The 19,546-nt window shown below is 41.5% G+C and overlaps 1 protein-coding gene across 1 annotated transcript in view; it reads right to left on the bottom strand.

Annotated features, from left to right (window-relative positions):
• Nucleotides 1-19,141, bottom strand: part of LOC125427058 (acyl-CoA 6-desaturase-like) — a 38,160-nt gene extending 19,019 nt beyond the window's left edge. Inside the window, exons 1-4 of the mRNA XM_048486045.1 lie at nucleotides 18,620-19,141; nucleotides 8,467-8,577; nucleotides 4,824-5,021; nucleotides 2,832-2,933 (exon numbers count right to left, since the gene is read on the bottom strand). Of these exons, the coding sequence (XP_048342002.1) occupies nucleotides 2,832-2,933; nucleotides 4,824-5,021; nucleotides 8,467-8,577; nucleotides 18,620-18,826 (618 nt within the window). The 5' untranslated portion in view covers nucleotides 18,827-19,141. The remainder of the gene's footprint in view (nucleotides 1-2,831; nucleotides 2,934-4,823; nucleotides 5,022-8,466; nucleotides 8,578-18,619) is intronic.
• Between the last annotated feature and the right edge of the window lie 405 nt (nucleotides 19,142-19,546).

Below are 19,546 nucleotides of genomic sequence, written 5' to 3'. Positions count from 1 at the left end.
CTTCATGAATGAAGGGGAAAAATTGGAAGTAAAGAAATATATGTATTTCTAAGGGATAATCAAAACGTTTGGTGGGAACCTCAACAATAGTGAGAGGTTCCTAGTTATGTTAAGTAAGCAAAAGCATCTGGGCTGCAGGGGAAAGCAGAAGCTGTATGATGTCTCAGGAAATTAAGGACCTGCATGCTAGTTGCTCTCTGCATATTGTTCACCAACAGAAATGGAATTGCTAGCCCCATATTTGGTACTGAATAGTTATATAGGAGATAAGGAGATACCTTAATGGACAGTAAAAATACTTTAAAAGGGGGGATAAAGTACAATGCTCAGTTGTCTCCCTGTAGTCCTCGTCCTCCTGCTTTTTCATGAGATCTGAGTACCGGATTCTATTCTGACACAGAAGTACCCAACCAGGGCAGAAAGCCAACTTGATGGACATCACAGGCATAACTGTCTCTTTGTGCTGTTCCAGACTTCTTCCAAGAAGTCCAAGAGGCCAGAGAGCTTTCTCTTACAAAGAGGCCTTCAGTCAAGGCTGTGGCACCCTTCTCACATATTACTGGATGCTGGTTATCCTTAGATAAAAGTGAGGAAAGGCTTGTGCTTGAAGCAAACAATGGGGTCATTGTTGAGCAGCTGGCACTTACGAGCATAGCAAGCCACAAATGTGTGAGGCTTCTGTTGTAACATGGAGAGGGTAACACTGCCCAAAGTTTCCCTGATGCTGTTAGTTTTCAAATGACCACCCAAAACTGGTCACTTAGGACAGTGCAAGAGAGTTAAAGATCCATGACTATCCATCATGTGTTAATTTCATCAGAGGATGCCAATGTTATTTATGTTACAGATTTTGCTCCTTAAACAGCAGCCTGGCATGCCAACATTAAGCAGGGAAATCGTTTCCTGCCACTTCTAGCCCCATGGCAGAGAATATGTCATCTTCTTAATTCTTGTATTAGACTTTTGTTGTAGGCACAAGCGTAAGCACTAGGAGAGATGGGACCTGGCTATCTCAAGAGATAACCTACTAGTTTGATTAGAATATTCCCAATCATTGCTTTTTAGCAGTGGCTATTCAAAACCAACTCAGGGCACATGTTGAGTTTTTGCCTACAAAACAGTCTCAGCTGCATAAAATGATAGTAAATCTTATTGACTGGGTTGCCAACAACTGGGAGAAAAAAGTCCTGTCTTTTTAACAGAGGCTTAATGGGATGCTGTGTTCTCCATGCCATGAAAGCTTCAGCTTCTCACGACCATGCATTAAACCTCCACTAAAGGGAAGGGAGACCCAACGTAGTATAGTGGTTAGGAGTGGTGGACTTCAATTTGAAGAACTGGGTTCAATTTCCCACACCACTATATGAAGCCTGCTGAGTAACCTTGGGTCCTTCATTTCTCTCAGAACTCTCTCAGCCCACTCAGAGGCAGGCAATGGCAAACCATCTCCAAACCTCTCTTGCCTTGAAAACCCTACAGGGTCTCTATAAAATGGCTGTGACTAGGCAACACTTTATACACACACAAAGTGATAGGACATTTTTTTCAAGGTCCGTTTTAAACTCTACGTTATTGACTCTGTTCTGTTTTTTTGCCTTAGGACAGAATTATTAAGGTTAACAATGGTCTGTGAATCTATCTTCCTGTCTTGAGCTCTGAACAGTTTGGCTCAATTTCATGAATATTACTGCAAATTTCCTTGGATTTAATGAGATCTAATATATGACATAGTCTGTTTCTGAGTTAAACAATTTGACCCTATTCTCCATAAATGCAATATAAGCTTTGATCCCCAACAAGATTGCCAATGTATTGTCGAAGGCTTTCACGGCCGGAATCACTGGGGTGCTGTGTGGTTTCCGGGCTGTATGGCTATGTAGAGAATGGTGCTAGAACACGGCCATACCGCCCAGAAACCACACAGCACCCCAAGATTGCCAATGTTATGATTCTGACTAGATTTAATAGTAATAAGAATAGTTAATCTTATGTTTAACTGGATGTAGCAGTCCTGCTGTTGCATGAAGAGGGGTTTTCTTTAATATTTCTTGAGGCACAGTAATAGTCTCTCACAATCAATACTCCACTATAGACATTACAACAAGCCCTTCTAGCATTTCATTCATGTCCCTAATTGGAGACTAGGATTTACTATTTTTATAATTCATGCTATAGTATTCCCTATTACCACATATGGGCATGCAAGTAGGACAATGCAGAAAGCGGACTGGAATAAAGTGGATTCATTTGGAATGTTGTGTCGGAGGAGAATTTTATGGATACTGTGGACTGCCAAAAAGACAAATAAGAAGGTTCTGGATCAGATCACACCTGAACTGTCCCTAGAAGCTAAAAATATAACACTGAGACTATCATACTTTGGTCATATTATGGGAAGACAAGAGTCACTGGAAAAGCCAATAATGCTAGGAAAAGTTGAAGGCAGCCATAAAAGAGGAAGACACAACATGAAATGGATTGGATCTATAATGGAAACCATGGCCCTCACTTTACAAGACCCAAGCAAGGCTGTTAAAGACTTTGATTCATAGGGTTGCCATGAGTAGGAAGCGACTTGACTGCACTTAACACACACATATTTATAGAATAAAATAAGACCAAACAAGGTTCTAGGCAAGATAGTTTTGTATCTTTTGTCCTGTACCTTAAGAGGAGGTAAAGCATTGTCAGTGACAAGGAATGCATTCGTTCTTAGATTTCTGCCTATTATCTATTAAGAATGCAGGATCCTTGCCAAGAAAAAAGATCAATTAGCTTTGTCACCTATTCCTACAACTATTTCCTTAATGCTTAATGGAAATGAGCCTTACCTTCAAGTGACCAATCACAAACTTATGGACTAAATGGTTCCATACAGACTTCTTGAATACAGAGAGATGTCCAAAGTCATGTTGTAGCCATCCAGCCTGGGCCTTGGAAAGAAAGAGAATGATCATAAGAATGATAAAGAATACAAGAGAAAGCATGAAACTATCTTAGAATCTCCCTTGCCTCAAGGGTTTTCACCGCTGAACAGATCTGGTAATATTTACACTGTTGATGTCAAGACACCAGAAACTGAAGCAGAAGACTTCCTCCGGATGTCCACATTCAAAGCCAAACTAATAGAAGGAGACATTGCAACTTCTGTGAAGTGCATTAGAAAGGAGAATGCTTGAAATGCAACCAAAAGTGATAGCCATAAAAGATTTTCCTGTACAGAAAAAAAAACTGTTTGAAATCTATTGAAGCTGGCTTTTTTTAAGTTTCTAGCCTGCCTTTTTATTTGATTGCTGCTGTTGGGATCTTGCGCTGCTTGTAGTCTATGCATAGATGCTATCAAGTGCTGTGGGACACCATCATCATGCCTTACGTTACAAGATGATTAGGCCTTTGTGGTTGAACTGCTAAACTAGGATCTGGAAGACCCAGGACTGGCACACTCTCTCGGCCTATGTACCTCATGGGATTGCTTTGAGGATTCAGTGGAGGAGAGGTGAACGAAGCAGGTCCCTTTGGGTCCCTATTTGGGGGAAAGCAGGGTAGATCAAAGTTCCAAAGAACCCCCCATTGTGCAAGTTTCTTTCTTCAAATTATTCAACTAAAGTGTTAGGATGCAAACCTGACAAGGTTTGGCACATATGTTTATAGATAAAATCAAGGCACAGGAGGATTTGTCGGAAGGGAAAGTACCGCCTTAAGAAAAAAATATCAACAACTGGCAATCTTTTATAATATACTGGCATAGAATTAAGTCTAATTAAAATTCTGAACTATATCTAAATGCATGCTAGTAAAAGCTTTATAGTATATACAAAATGTTTAATCATTTATTCTTATTCCCCTAGTAAGTTTAATAAACATATTCTTGTTTCCCTGTGGAATGTTCTGTTTATGTTTTCCAATTCCTTCTTTTGTACATTTGTATACAAATTACAACAACATATATTTAAAAACACCTGCTCTCTGCACATGGAAAACAGGGGACAGAAGATTTGAGAAAGGAACTGGGAGACTGACTGCTTTGTCCCCCTCTTCTATGTCCCTTCCTCTTCCTTACTAATCAGAAACAGTGGCAGTAAGTGAGAGACCCAGTTTCACAAACCCCTGTTAACAAAAGACACAAGGAAAGAAGGCAGCACAATGTGATGAAATGGGGAAGAACCCCTCCTACCTATCTTATTATCTTGGTTTCTTTCTTACTTGTCAAGCAGTATGTTACTTAGCTTCTGTTTTTTGTCACTGAGAAACAAGTAGTCCGTGCAGACAGCTTATAGCAAGTGCAGACAGGCATAGCAAGTGTAAGTGCAAGTGCAGACAGGCATAGCAAGTGTATGCAGGGCCGCTCTATATAGCCAAGGGCCTTGTGTTGCCAGGCTCCGGGTTGGGTGCAGTGCTGCATGCAGCCACAGGGTTGGTGCAGCCACACAAAAAGCAGGATTGTCAGTACCACTGTATGTGAAGTTGCATCCTTCTAAGCCCATTGACATCACTGAATTTAGAAGGGTGTATCTCTGTTGAGGATTGCATTACTGATTAATTCACTGGGACTAAACGTCAACACTGAGACTGAGAATCAAATAATTATTCGCAGATGGCATTTTGGTTTGAATCAGTTATTGCACTCGGGAATGAAGCATAAAATATTGAAGATAGGCTAACAGGAACGTGAGCAATTTAGTTATAAAACTATCTTATCTCATTGCTCTGAGCCTCAAAAACAAACTGCTGAGTTTGTGGTGATGCACATATTTATACAAATGGAACGAATGATTGAGAAGACAAACAATTGTTCACTCAACACCCCCTGAACAAGTCCTCACCTGAGAGACTGCAAGGATGACAGAAAGCATGATGGTTGTGATCCAGTTAGTACCACAGTAGAAAACCATTAGCCAAGCCAGAGCTTCCATCAAAATAATATGACCGAGGTATAGGGAAAAAAATACAGGACTGGCTTTAAATAAGTTCATATCCTCTGCTGTCTTTCTTAGGGCACGGAAATCTTCCACCAACTGGGGCTGCAAAATGAAAATGCAAGCAATTGACAGAAGTCCTTTTCAGCATCATCCAGAGCAATCCTAAGCAGTTCTGATCCCAGGAAAGTGCTCTTAGGACTGCACTGTAACCTTATTCAACCTCTCCATATAGTATTCAGATACTCTACTCCAGAAAAGATTAAGTGAGCACAAATTAAGGAAGACAGAACAGTGTCTGTGTCTACCGTCAGACTTTCAAATAATCCCAAAATACTTTTGGGTATTGTCAGGTGGCCAAACAATAATTGTGGAAGAAGGCCATTGAAGATGAGGGGAAATGGTCAACCGAATCTATTGAGGAGTAACTACAGAAAGGGAACTATACTGATATTTTAGTGATATGGATGTGTATTTAAGTTTAATTAATGAGTGAATTGGAAGACATTACTGCTTCTCAGCCTGATTAACTGAAGCCTTTCCTATGTTAGTTTTAATTTCTCAATCTTATTTCCATGTTTTACAACATCTGAACTTTATAACAATATCATGAGTTAGAAAAATCTCTCTCTCTTGATAACCCCCCCCCTCCCGATATTCTCAGGATGCCAAATTCTTCACTTATGCAATGATCCCACTGATAAGAGGAAGATATATGGTATATAAACACTGTCACTGGAACCACATGAACCTTACCTTCACTTATTTATATTAAGGGGTGTTCCAACATCATGCTAGGCAAAACTTGAAAAGGCCATAAAAGGCCATTTGACAGTGAGTTTAAGACAATTCTTGATCCCTGATGAACATTCATGGATTAAATGAGAATGTTCAAATACATGTTTGCTATACTTGCCTTATTTGGAAAAATGTATGAAGGGTACACTGAAAACATAATATGTGAAGATCCTCTAAACAAAATTCTTCCCAAGAAACAGAATTTAAGAATGTACTGGTGCCAGCCTTGATACAATTCTAATAGGGCAATATATGTTCCCCTAAACAGAACTGGGAGAGATGGGAGCAATAGGGGAATTGACTATTCATCAGGATAGTCCAAAAGTAAATGAAAAATAAGTGCCGCAGTATTCTACAGGGAGAACATATAGCCCTGGTCTACATTAAAAAAAAAAGTTTCATGAACTTGCCAGGGATTCCTGAGCAAGGGGAAATGGCATTGCTGGTATTAGCCAGCTGTATTTTTCTGTCACAAAGCACAGAAAAGTTGGACATAACAGTCTCAGTGACTCCTTTAATAGTTCATAAAATGGCATTATATGGCAGGTGGAAAGAGAAGGGCAATACCACTTATCATCAATGGTAACAAAAGTATCTGCTAAAAGATACTCCAAAAATGTTGCACCCACACTCAGCAAAATACTGGAAACTGAAATTCATACATTAGCTTGATTATCGAAGAAATCCAAAGTTGCAATAGAATTCTCATGTACAATGAAATTTGAGATAAAGTTCAAGTGAAATGTCTTTAGGAATTTTTGAGGGAGGTAAAATAATTTTTATATGGTTATATAAATTATCAGAATAGTTTTGCACATTTCTAGTTTTATTTTTCAATTCCATTTTCACTGTGATAAAATAATACAGATTCCATGCTGGAACAAAGCTGAGGATGAGGGAGCATCTGGATCCCCTACACACTGCATCATAAGACAAGTTTCTGGAAAGACTCCTAGTATACCCTACAGAAGCTCTACTGAAATCAAAAGAGATGTTACACTTCTAACTTAGGATATGGGAGTGTGTGTCTCAGTTCATCAGAGGTCTCTTATGCTTGTCTATATCCCTCCCTAATTGGTCTCATGAGGGCTACAGGAGTCAATTAAAGCCACTTAAGCATTAGCCTTTCCTCAGATAAGTGTTCCCCTTGGGAGGCAAAATACACTGCTCCACAGAGTAACAGCGGGTGAATGGTTAGGCACTGGCTAGCTGTCATAAGCTCAGTCATCCATGAGCAACTGGGAACAGAAAGAGCTTCCTTTATAATTCAGCCAAGCAGTACAGAGTTTCTGAATAATTGATCCCTTGAACATCTGGGATTCAGGGGTCCTGAGTGGCAGGTTGTCATAGGGTGGAAAAGAAAGATGCAATGAATCTGCTCCCAGTCCAGAAACTGGAATAAATGGCTGATTCTGTAATCTCAATAAATTAGCTGATACTCGTTTGCTATTTCCTACCAGTGCAAAGAAATTAGGTCTGGTTCTGGTGGTGGGGTGAGGGGGATGGGAAGAGAATACAGTGAAATTTGTACACAGCCAATGTTCAGCAGGTTGGGAACAGGATCCTTACAGGTGGAACAGAAACCCATGAATAATTCTCTGAAAGGTTTATTCTAGTTGGTTAATCTACATGTGGAACAATATCTCTTCTTACTACATCCTTCCAGATGCACACAGCCCTTTCTGTCCCAAAGACTCTGGGAGGATTCCTTTCAGAGACTTCTATGTCAGCCCAGCTAATATGTCTGAGGAAAGGGATTCTCAGTCATATTTCCAGTACCAGTAATTCCCTTCCTCTTCTGCTGACCCATAAGCATCCTAGCGTTTTCTGTTTCAGTAATTCAATTAATGGTGAAGGAGGGAATGCAAGACAGGTATTAGCTAGCTATATCAGGATTCATCCTTTTTTAGTATGCATGGCTTCTATGTAGAAATATAATTACTGTTGTTCCAACAAATCCACATATTCTACATTTCATTATGAGATTTTATTTATCTCTCTGTAACAAAGCAGAATCCACTTGACCTTAGAAACCTTGACTTTGGCAATATGATAATAATTGTGCAGACTGTTTTGTAGAATATACAGCGCAAACCTGGGGCCCTTTTCCAATTTGCAGAAAGATCTGAATTGCTCGTTTACACCTCCAGTCATCAGAATTAAGCATCCAAAACTTGACAAACTTCACTGTTAGAATATGACATGTGATAACCCACCAGAAAATTGTAGGAGTGATCATTGTATTCCCTCTAGTTTTGCGTCCTCCCACTCCCCCATCCCTTTCTCACTTTTTCTCTGCTCCTCCCTCCCCAATGCCTTTGCTTTTCTTGTTACCTGTCCCTCTAACCCCCACTATCTCTTTCTCTATCCCCAAATGCCTCCTGAAGCGCACACACACACTTTTTCATCCTGCAATGCCCAGTATATGTATTGATTGTGTGTGTGTATATGACAGAAACCTACATACAGACACAGTATCCTAAATTTCTCTCTCCTCCATTCCTCTCCCTTCCCCCAAACACATGCACACTGTCCCCAACTTCTCTTTCTCAGTTCCTCTGGTCTCTCTCACACACACTTGTTAATTTTTCCCATGGCCTTCCAGCCAAATTTGAAGAAGTATTTGTCTGGAGCAAGAGTGCATCCTTTCTGCGCATTTAGGAATCTACAGATAGGAGGCACACTTGGGTAACATACAAGAATGTAGAAGTCATCTAATATGTAATTCACAAGAAAAGAAGCCGCTACTCACATTCTTGTCTCTGTCTTGACTGGGTTCTCCTGAGGCGAGCTCTCCGATTAACAAAGGTTTAAGAAATTTCCGCACAAAGCTGAGCTCAGGGTGAAAAGCTTGGAAAGCATCCTAGAATGAAGAAACAGAACATCACAATCATTGGCATAGGCAATAGGCCACGGCTCCCCTTGAGCAGATTTTTCAAAAGCGGCGCCTTTAAGCCCAAGCCCTGGGGTCTTCCAACCAAGACTCTGGCTAGCCCACACGTGCTGCTAAGCTTGCCACTTGAGTTCACACTTGTCTGCTGGGCCTCTGGCAGGTGCTGAGAATGTGCACCAGGGCAGCTTGGGGCAGGGCCACTGCTGAAAAGTGAACTGCTGCTTTTGCTGCTGCTGGCCTGCCTGGCAATGTGTGGCCACCTCTGTTGGCCCAGCCTGACCCTGCCAATGGCAGTACACCCTGCTAGAGAAGTCCTATGAAAGACAGTTGCACCTCGTGCCCCAAGTGCTGGGCCACAGCAAGGCACACTTTCCACCCCCTTTTCTGCCCCTTTTATTCACTCTCTCTTCTGTTTTCCCCTCCCACTTTCTCCTGTTCTTACTCCCACTCTGTTCTTTGACACCACCCTGCCCATCTCAGTTTCTTTGCTTTTAACTTCCTTTCCCATAGCCGGGGGAGAGCAGTTGCTGGGACTCCATGCTTTTAAAAGCACTGAGAACAGGGGGTGGACATTAGGGGTAGGGCCCTGCTCCCAAGCCTCCCCCAAGACCCGACCCCCCAATGGGTTCCCTGCAGCCCAGTTGCTGCTCTCCCCAGAGCCTGGGGGAGGGGCTTGAGGTGGGGCATAGCTCCCCCATGCATCCCTAGAGGCTGGCTCCTGCAGAAGCCAGACTGCAGGGAGGCTGGGAGGGGGGTGGGCCGCCAGTTGCAGGCGCACATCTTTGGTCACATGGGTGGCCCTCCAGCACCCCCCATGTGACTGAAAGGCATGCGCCCGGTGACATGGGTATCCTCATGTCCCTAGGTTGGTATGCCTCTGTACCAGATGCATCCAAGAAATGAATGATCCCTGCAAAGTGAGCTTAACATCTAGTAAAAACAACAGTTGCTCAGTCTTGACATTGTGAAGACATAAATGACAGATGGCTGGTCCAAACCTGCTGCCAGGCTTCCAACCTTCTCCCCAGAAGGAGCTGGTGGAAAGTGCTCCTAGTCACTGTTACCAGTGCAAATATCCAGGGGCATCCCTGAGTTGTCAGTTGTGTGCCCAGGGGAGACTAAACTTTATTAGTGACCGAGGATGTATTCCCTTCAGGTCATAAGTGTTGCCAACTATTATTATCTCTTTCATGACTAGATTCAATGTCAGTGGGCTTGCCTACTGGTTCTAGTCACCAACTGTAGCTAAGCATTATATAAAACTTTATGCTTTCAAATATAAGTTTCAGATACTCATCACCTTGTTGATGGCAACTCAGTCTAAATGTTTTTGTGGTTATACATATGCGATTCAGACCCACATTAATCATGTCTAGGATTCAAAAGCTCACATGGAAATTTTCATTCTTGAACAGGAATCTCTGAAATCTCATTTTTTAAAAAATTATTCCCTTGAGTCATATGCCAAACCACTCCCCATATGGGGAGCTTCCAGAGCATCCACCAGTATGAGGAGCTACAGCTGGCAAAATGGAGGAAGTCATGACATATGTTTGCCGAACATCCCAGCCTGTGATTTGTGGAAGCTGGGAGAAAGAAGCCAAGAAACCTCCTCTGCTGTTTGTGGTCATTGGGACTCTATCAGGAATTAAGAGTGCAAATCAGCAAAAAATCAACTACATTGATTTCAATTTTAATGCAGAATAAACTTTATTACAGATTTCAAACAAGTTATTGCCCAATCACTCACCTTTTGGGAGAGTATGAGGCTATTCTTTTAGTTTGGGTATGACAGGAACCTATACTTATGAGGAAATTATATTCTATTAATTTATTTTCATAATCTTCTTTACCATGAGATACTGGTGTGACACCAGTCAATTGTTAAGGGTTGTAGGGTAAATTATATATTCTATATTTATTTTAAACTTTGTACCATTACTGTATATACTCACATATAAGTCGAATTTTTCAGCACATTTTTGTGCTGAAAAAGCCCCCCTTGACTTATACGCGAGGGAGGTGTAGTTTTAAAAATATTTTAGGGTTTTTACTTTGTCGGTCGCCAGGGGGCACAGTTTTTAGGCTAGTGGCACCAAAATCTCAGCGTATCATCAGGTGACCCTCCTGATGATACCAGCCAGGTTTGGTGAAGTTTGGTTCAGGGGGTCCAAAGTTATGGACCCCCAAAGGGGGTACCCCATCCCCCATTGTTTCCAATGGGAGCTAATAATAGACGGGGCTACATTTTGAGAGTCCATAACTTTGGACCCCTTGAACCAAACTTTACTAAACCTTGGTAGTATCATCAGGATAATCTCATACTGATACCAGCCAGGTTTGGTGATGTTTGGTTCAGGGGGTCCAAAGTTATGGATCCCCAAAGTGGGTGCTCCCATCCCCCATTGTTTCCAATGGAAGCTAACAGTAGATGGGGCTACCCTTTTGAGGGTCCATAACTTTGGACCCCCTGAACCAAACTTCACCAAACCTGGGTGGTAACATCAGGAGGGTCTCCTAAAGATACTCTGAAATATTGGTACTGCTAACATAAACATTCCTTCCCTGACAGGCACCCTCATATTTTCCTCAGATTCTCCCTTTAAATCACTCCCCTTTCTGAGTGGATTTAAAGGGAGAATCAGGGCTTACAGAGCTAGTTTACTGTTTTTCTTTGAAATAAATATTCAAAAACATTTAACCCACTGATGCCTCAATTAATGTAATTTTATTGGTATCTATTTTTATGTTTGAAATTTAACAGTAGCTGCTGCATTTCCCACCCTCGACTTATATGCGAGTCAATAAGTTTTCCCAGTTTTTTGTGGTAAAATTAGGTGCCTCGACTTATATGCGGGTCGACTTATACACGAGTATATATGGGGTACTTTGTATGCGGTCAGCTAGACTTCTGTAGATAAATTATTTTAAATTCATAGTGTTAAACATTAAATGAATAAAAGTTCCTGAATTTAAGGTTGAACAAAAAAAAAATGTTACATCTGTTTAACTATGTGACACCGAAATCATGGCACTTTTATGTGCTCGCTCCCCCTAACTTCAGAACCTGGCTATGCCCCTGATCATAGTTATCAATTCTTCCCCAATGAAAATGCACTTGCTCTGAAATTTTTCACATTCACCTCCTTCTCTGATTCTCTACTCTACTTCCATGTGAGCTGGTGTAGCATACTGGCAAAAATAATGTGCTGTGCTTCCAGTTTGATTCTTGCCTTTGCAATGAACTCCCTTAGGCAAGCTGCTCTCTTTCCCTGTTGCCTCTACTTGCCTAGCTGTTACAAGGATTACAGTAAGATAATTCTATGTGAGGTGGTTTGGAAACCCTCGATAAATGCCAAGTATTACAAATCAGTAATGTTCTTTCCCACTTAATATCAGTAATGATTTATACCAACTGAAAAACAGAGTTGAAATAGGATTGTAAGAATTTAATTTGATCTGTGATTAAGCAATGGCTTAGTTGCTTCAATAAAGAACCTGAGTTCAGACTGTAAGTTACATGATTTAGGAGAAGACTTTTGGGCAAGTGAACAATCACCTTAAAAGGTGGTTATGCAAGCTGTTAATTCCAGGGGACTGACTGACAATACTGTCCTTGTGGCACGCTTCTGCTTTAGGACATCAACATTCCAAAAAGAATTAAGAAAAAGAGAAGTCCCCCCACCCCCGCAACAGGAATCTAACTAGCTCCTGAAAGTGCCTGATATTAGTTCTGCAGATAAAACATACCTCTTGAAGAATCTGAATTAATGGAATCATAATCAAATTTGCATTCATGTCTGTGTTGCATATATTTACACAGAACACTGCAGGCTGCTTATTATTATTCTGTTGAAGATCAATCAGTTTTTTACTCAACTGTTTGCTTTTCACTTTCATCATTAATGACTACAAATACATGGCAAGTTCATTTCCTCCTCCATCTATTGAATTGGTGTTGTGGTGGTCTGTCTGCACCCACATTAAAATCCATCATTACTCCAGTACAAAGAGAAGATGAGGAGATTCCTCACTGGATTTAAATAACTCTTATTAAAGTGAGATTCTCAGGGTTTCCTCTGCATCCCAAGTAATTCTGAATAGGTGGCCAGGAAAAGCCTGATGGATATAGAGTCACCTCTAGATTTAAAAAAATATTTTCTAGAAGACTAGACAGGCATTTTTTCACAATATTCTGGTGGGGAAGCAGAAAGGGGTTGGAGAGGTATTCCTGATAAAGGTGTAAAACTAGGCAAGTTGGTTAAATGCTGCGTCTCCCATGACAGATTGACTGCCTGTTGAGCCTGTTTTGCCACAAGTAGTGCAGATCAGAAAAGAGTCATCCTTGAAGCTCCAGTGGGCCTCAGGGTGGTAAATGTATGAACTATAGAGATTCCTGTAGTGGCAGGTTGGCCCTTCAAAGATAGAGCCAGAAGAAGGGCAAGGGAATGAAAAGAATGAAACCCCCTCTCTTTAAGAGCCCTCTTAAAGGGAAAGACTGGTGGTAGCAGGCAACTATGGAAAGCTTCTCTTGTGGTTGCCTCTCATATTGTCATAGTAGTCTGTTGTACCAAGCCAAAAGAAAGTCATCAGTATCTCTAAAATGACAATATAGAGAGTCAGTGTGGTGCCGTGGTTGAAGTGTCTAGGAACTGGGAAACCCAGGTTCAAATCCCCACTCACACCATGGAAGCTTGCTGGGTGACCTTTGGACAGCACATACTCTCAGGCCTGACCCATGGCTAGTATTTGGATGGGAGACCTCCAAGGAATATCAGGGTCATGGTGTAGAGGCAATGGCAAATCACCTCTGAACATCTCTTGCCTTGAAAAACCTACAAGTCAGCTGTGAGTTGATGGCAAAAAAAAGACAATATTGTGATAATTTGGATTTGTACAGCTAGAAAATTAAAACAGGCCTGGTTACAGTTAGCAGTTGCATGTGTGTGTATGGTCGATTTTGCATGGAGAGGCTCCTGTAACTTCAAAGAGAACTGGCTGAGAGTCTTTGTTTTGAGGCATGTTCGGCATTATTACTCACTGCCCTGTTTGCAGCAGGGCAGGCATTACCCATCAGTTGGCTTTTTGCTTGCATTGGGGAGGGGGCATGTTTCATGTGTTCTCTATTGTACGTGCGTGCTTTAATTTTTCATATAATCTTTGATTTTTATATTTAATCTTATCAACAGATCAATGGCGGCATGCAAACTGCAAAACAGCAAAAGGACAACATAAACTACTGTTTGCTAAGCTCCCCAGGTTTCCAGTTGTCTGTAACCCATGTATCAAGACTGATGGGCTTTTCCACAAAATTAAGTATTTATGGATCAGTATGAACGGACAAATCGATAACTTATTTAAAGATAATTATAGAACAATCTGGAAAAAAATACAGGAAAATCTCCAAAGATGGTCCAAACTCCAACTATCCTGGTTAGGAAAAATTGCTAGTATTAAAATGAATGTTTTGCCCAAGCTAAATTTCCTGCTTCAAATGTTGACCACATATATACAAGAAAAGACTTTGAATGCATGGTAAACACATATTAATAAATTTATCTGAAGCAACAAAACACCAAGAATAAATTTTAAAGTTCTACAAAATGAAAAAAGAAGAGGAGGCTTAGCTGTACCCAACATCAAATTCTACCACCAAGCAGCAGGACTTACCGGTATGTGGATTTCTGATTGGTTATTAAATCTGTTTCAGAGACTTATAAAATTAGAAACTGCAGATTTAACACCTGCAGATTTAACATAGTTACCTATGGTGGGGAAAAGCTGATAAAAAAACAGATTAGAAAAGACTCTTATGCAGAGGTGTAGCAAGGGGGGAAAGCCCTTGCCACACCCCCAGAATGCCCTCACCACACCCCCACAGGGGCACGCCCCCAGTGCGTCATGCCCCCATTCCCTTGGAGCTACGCCTCTTCTCTTATGTAATAAAAGAACTTTTTGAAATCTAGAAAAAAGTTTATTTATGACTTAGCCCTCCTACTTCACTTCTAAAATCTCCCATAGATTTCTATGATACAGAAACACAGAAGAAGGATGATAAAATGCTCTATAAGGAAATGATCAATAAGCAACGGAAAATTAAATTATGGCAAAAGATAAAGGAGAAGGGCAAGAGAATACAATGGCTGACATTTTCAGTTGACATTCAGACTTAGAAGAAAATTAAAATAACAGGGCGAAATCCTGTCAAATTTTGAAAAGAGATTACCTCACAGAAACAACATTTGATGGGAAGAATATATAAGATTCTGCTGAAATTCAAAACAGAAATGGAACAGGTAAAGGTATGCATGGTGAAATGGATGCAAAACCTAAAAGAAGAGATAACCTTTCAACAATGGGAAACATTATGGTCCATAAATATTAAACTTACTGCATGCCAAATGTTAAAAGAGAATTGGTATAAAATTAAATTGTTCTACAGATGGTATTTAACTCCTGAAATAATCAAGAGGATGATTAAACAAAGTGATGGTCTCTGCTGGAGATGTCTTTCTTCGATATGCAGTAGACTTGCAAAAAATCAGGAAGTGCTGGATGGAAGTACATATGAAAATGCAAAAAATAATTAAATTTTTTTTCTTTTACTGCCAAAACAATTTTACTGGGCATTTTGCTGGAAAATCTTTCAAAGAACCTTAATGAACTATGTTGACACTTACTAACAGCTGGAAGAGTAATAGTTGCATCCCACTGGAAAATTCAAAAAGATCTTAACACAGTATATTGGGAAGTTAAAGTTTGAGAATATGCTGCAATGGTTAAATTAACAAACACCATAAACAGTCAAAACAAGAATTTGATGAGAAATGGGAACCGTATTTCTTATTTGTGGCTGAATTGATCATGTAATAATAATAATAATAATAATACCAATTCGTTAATGATTAAGATACAAGAAATTGTTTATTAGTGATGTTTTAGAACTAATGATTAGATGGTAATGAACTTCAAATCTATATCATGTTCTCTCTGAATAATATTAGTTTTGTAACTTTGAGATCCAAAGTGTTAAGAGTCAATATTTATAGTTCATGGGTAACTGTACTATTTTTCTTTTCTGTTCTATATTTCCTATTTTGTTAAATAATATTTGAGAAAATTAATAAAGATATAAAAAGGCTGATGAGCCTTTTGTGGTGTGGTCTGGAATCACTGATTGTTTGTACATAAAACTATGACACTGAAGACGTCCCAGTTTGTTAATCAAATGCAGGGGCAAATCGAGCGTTTGGACAGATTGACTAGTCTTATTATTTTTATATGTTTTAGTGATAGTATCGATTTATTGATCTATCAATATGCTTAGTTTTTTAATCTAATGATCTAATGACTTGCAGGAGCGGGGAGGCCATGGGCAATAAAAATGATAGGGCAAGACAAGAAGCAGAAAGTAGTCAGCAATAGGGAGGAAGGTGAACTGTTCAAAGCAGTGCATGGGAGTGGGAGGGGTAAGACTAGGCGGGCGGACTGTGGGCAGTGGCAAATATGTCCTACTCTGGCAATGAAGCAAAATTTAAATTGTGATATAAGTGGATTTGCTTGCCACGAAGAGAGTGGAAAGTGGAAGTGGGGCTAGAGAAAATATGTCCATACAAAAAAATCTTGCTGTGGTGGAAATTTGCCTCCATCGTGCAGCAAACACCTTGTGCATAATCAGCCTATGTGTAAAGTGTAGTCAGGTTGCAGCCAACTTATGGTGACCCCTTATGGGACTTACAAGGAAACAGACCAATAGTAGTGGTTTGCCATTGCCTTTCTCTGCATAGCGACCATGATATTCCTTGCTAATATCCCATTCAAGTACTAACCACTCCCTGCTGTAGTTTCAGGCATATATCTTATTTCCACTACTAAAAAATCAAGCCTTGAGAATGCAAGGCTATTCTTCACATGTGTGACCACTGGCTGTGCCCCATATGACTGAACAAAAGGTACTCCTTGCTGCGAGCAAGCAACTGTTCACCCTCTTCATCCCAACTCACTGGGCATCTTGCCCCATTCCTTCATATTGCTGCCAAGAGTTCTCTTATCCTTTTTGGAAGTTGATTCTCTTCTTCCATCCTTTCTTTACCTCACCTTTTTCTTGAGTAGCAGACGTCTGTGAACCAGGGTAGTATCAGGAGGGGAGAAATACTGAGTGAAGTAGAACTAATTTATAATCAATATAGCTTTATAGTTTACCCCTGTCTTTACAGAGTACCAAAGAAGGGGATCAATTTATTTTACTATTTCACACAGAGAGTATAAGTTAGCAGATGTTCCTTATTTTACAGACATCTTATGTTTTCAAATGTCGCTCCTTCTTACCCTAATCCATGATCCATTTTACTTCCTAATAACAAATGTCATTTATTTTTAAAGCACAACTGTCTCACAGGATGCCGCATCTCAGTGTTACTCCTCCAGTTTTTTTAAATGTTGCTTTAGCAACCCTGACAGTGACATCAGAACAAAGACAAACAGAATCACTTCATGTTCAAATGTGAATACAAAATAGCTGTTTAAATCTGCAGATGTACATTGGTGGGAGATCTGGGCTAGTATCAATAAAGCATCAGCATGAGTTTTTTTCCAAAAAGAACGCCTGTAACTTGCTCCCTTCAACTAAGATGTAACTCCAGTGGTGGGCCACTGCGAGTAGCAGAGAGCTGGACTAGATGGACTCTGGTCTGATCCAGCTGGCTTGTTCTTATGTTCTTATGTTCTTCTTATTCCTGACAGATCTGAGAAGACATCCCCCATGTGAACTGTACAGAGTGTAGCACTTCAAGGATAATGGCCATAAGTAACCCCAGAGTCAACAGGCAGTTTGACAAAGCAGATCTTATTGATTCCTTCTCCCTGTGGCACACAGTGGAGAAGCTGCTGGAAGGCTTTAAAAGGAGCCAAGCCTCAGGGTGAATTCACTCTTATCTTTGTCTGCACCTGCTTTTGGTTTGTGTATTCACAGATTTGTGTCCAAAAATAACTGGTAACCTATCTGACAAGTGTAGGAGCATCTATATGCATGTACAAGGCAGAGAACACTGTAGGTATTACAAAGCTGTGGACTCTGAAACAAAACACAAATCTGTCCTTGGTCCTAGACTCTTATTGTGGGCATCAAGGTTTTTAGAACATGTAAAGCAGTGAAGGGCAGTCAAGGATTGATCTGTACCAGGGTTTAAGCCTGTTTTTCAAGGCTAAGCTGCAACCCAGAGGCAATAACAAGTAGGGCGTACTTCTGAGTAGAAGTAGAAGGCATTCCGGTCACCACAGGTAGAAGGCATTCCCGTCACCACAGAACACTTTTGGCGCCACATCGGCCACCATATCCCACTATATTTGGAGCTGGAGGTTGTGCTTTCCCTCTGTAAAGATTCTAGACAAGAGATTCCCCACGCTTGGTTGGGTAGAACCGTGCCTTCCAGGGCCACTTAATATGCACTTTGGCTGCTCACCTGGAGGCTGTGGGTTTGAAAACCGCAGACGCTAATTTTACAGAGCAACAGCAAATTTGCTCCTTTCGGCTGCGATTTTTCCCCTCTTTTGTTATAACTGAAACAGTAGCTCCATGTGTGTGCTAAGGCAGTAATAACCATTCGCTGCAGAAGCAGCAGCTGCTCGGACGAAAAGAAAATTCGATCTCCTTTTCCGTATCAAAATCGGCGCTTCAAAGAAGGGGGGGGGAGGTGCAGCTGCTTACTGTCACAGCTTCCCCCTCTTTGCATCTTATTTTTCTCCCTCCTTGGACCACCTAATCTAGCCTCTCCTTGCAGAACATAACCAATATTTAAAAAAAAAAAACAGAACAAAAGCCAAAGAGAGGCGTTCCCTGCACCGCACAATTCAATGCAATTCCCCCGGCCTCGTGGCTCAGTTCCACCAGAAGAGCAGTGCATCGCCTGGCCCTGAGGCGCCTCCCCCACCCCTTCTTAGCAAAAGCAGGTGATCGAAATAACCGGCGCCCCACAGCTCCCTGGCGAGGACGGCAGCCATTCGCGTCCCTTACCGTGGCGTCTTCGCCGGCATAGTGGCTGATCACCCGCAGTCCCCCCGGGTGCCGCTTGACCCACTGGGTGATGTTGTACACCTTCCGCTCGATCACCAGCCACTTGTCTGTGCGCAGGTTGTGCTTCTGGATCTCTTCCCAAGTGTAAGACGGCATTTGCGTCTCCCGCTCGCTGCTCTCCTCGCCTTGCTCCCCGCCTTTCCCCATGAGCGATCCGTGTTTCTTTGTCCGTCTCGTCGGATCGGCTCGCGCGTCGGGCTTTCTCTGGATCCTGCAAGGAGAGCGCGTCTCCTGCCGGCTTAATTCATCAGAGGCGCGCGCAACCACGCGCTCTCTTTGTCTTCCTTTCCGTGATCTGCCAGAGCTTGTGCAATGCCCCGGCTCCGCTGCCGCTACATAGACGGACTTTTCCCTCTCATATAATCCCTACGCCAGCCCCGGGGGCCTCCGGCTCTCTTGCTCCCTCCTTTCCGCTTTTAGCATCCCACTCCATGAATCACAGATGAGGTTTCCACAGTAATCAGCAGAGCTCCTCCGCCAATCCCTGCCGTCCCCGGACAAAATTGTGCCCTTCCATTGGCTGGCGCTGATCTTTCGAAGGTGAAGGCCAGCTGACTTCCAGCGTAAACTTGAAGAAACCCTGAGATGGTGGCGGTATAGCCCACGACCCATGTGATTTGATAGCAAATTAGCTCTAATCCCAGATGTAATTTGCCGGTAGACAGGGGGACCGTGCTCGCTGTCCCGAGGGAATGATACCGGTTTTATTTCCAGTTGGCACCAAAGAAAGGAAAGAAATTGTACTTTTTAAGAATTAGCTAGTAACTGTAGAAATGCAGTAGAAAATTTCTCTCCTGTTGTGTCTGTATTTTAGACAGCAGAAATAGACACATTCAGCCATTGTTTATTTTTGTCCTACACTGTATT

The sequence above is a fragment of the Sphaerodactylus townsendi genome, linkage group LG02, assembly GCF_021028975.2.
Source record: "Sphaerodactylus townsendi isolate TG3544 linkage group LG02, MPM_Stown_v2.3, whole genome shotgun sequence".
Lineage (NCBI taxonomy): Eukaryota > Metazoa > Chordata > Lepidosauria > Squamata > Sphaerodactylidae > Sphaerodactylus > Sphaerodactylus townsendi.
This window is presented reverse-complemented; position numbering and strand designations above follow the sequence as displayed.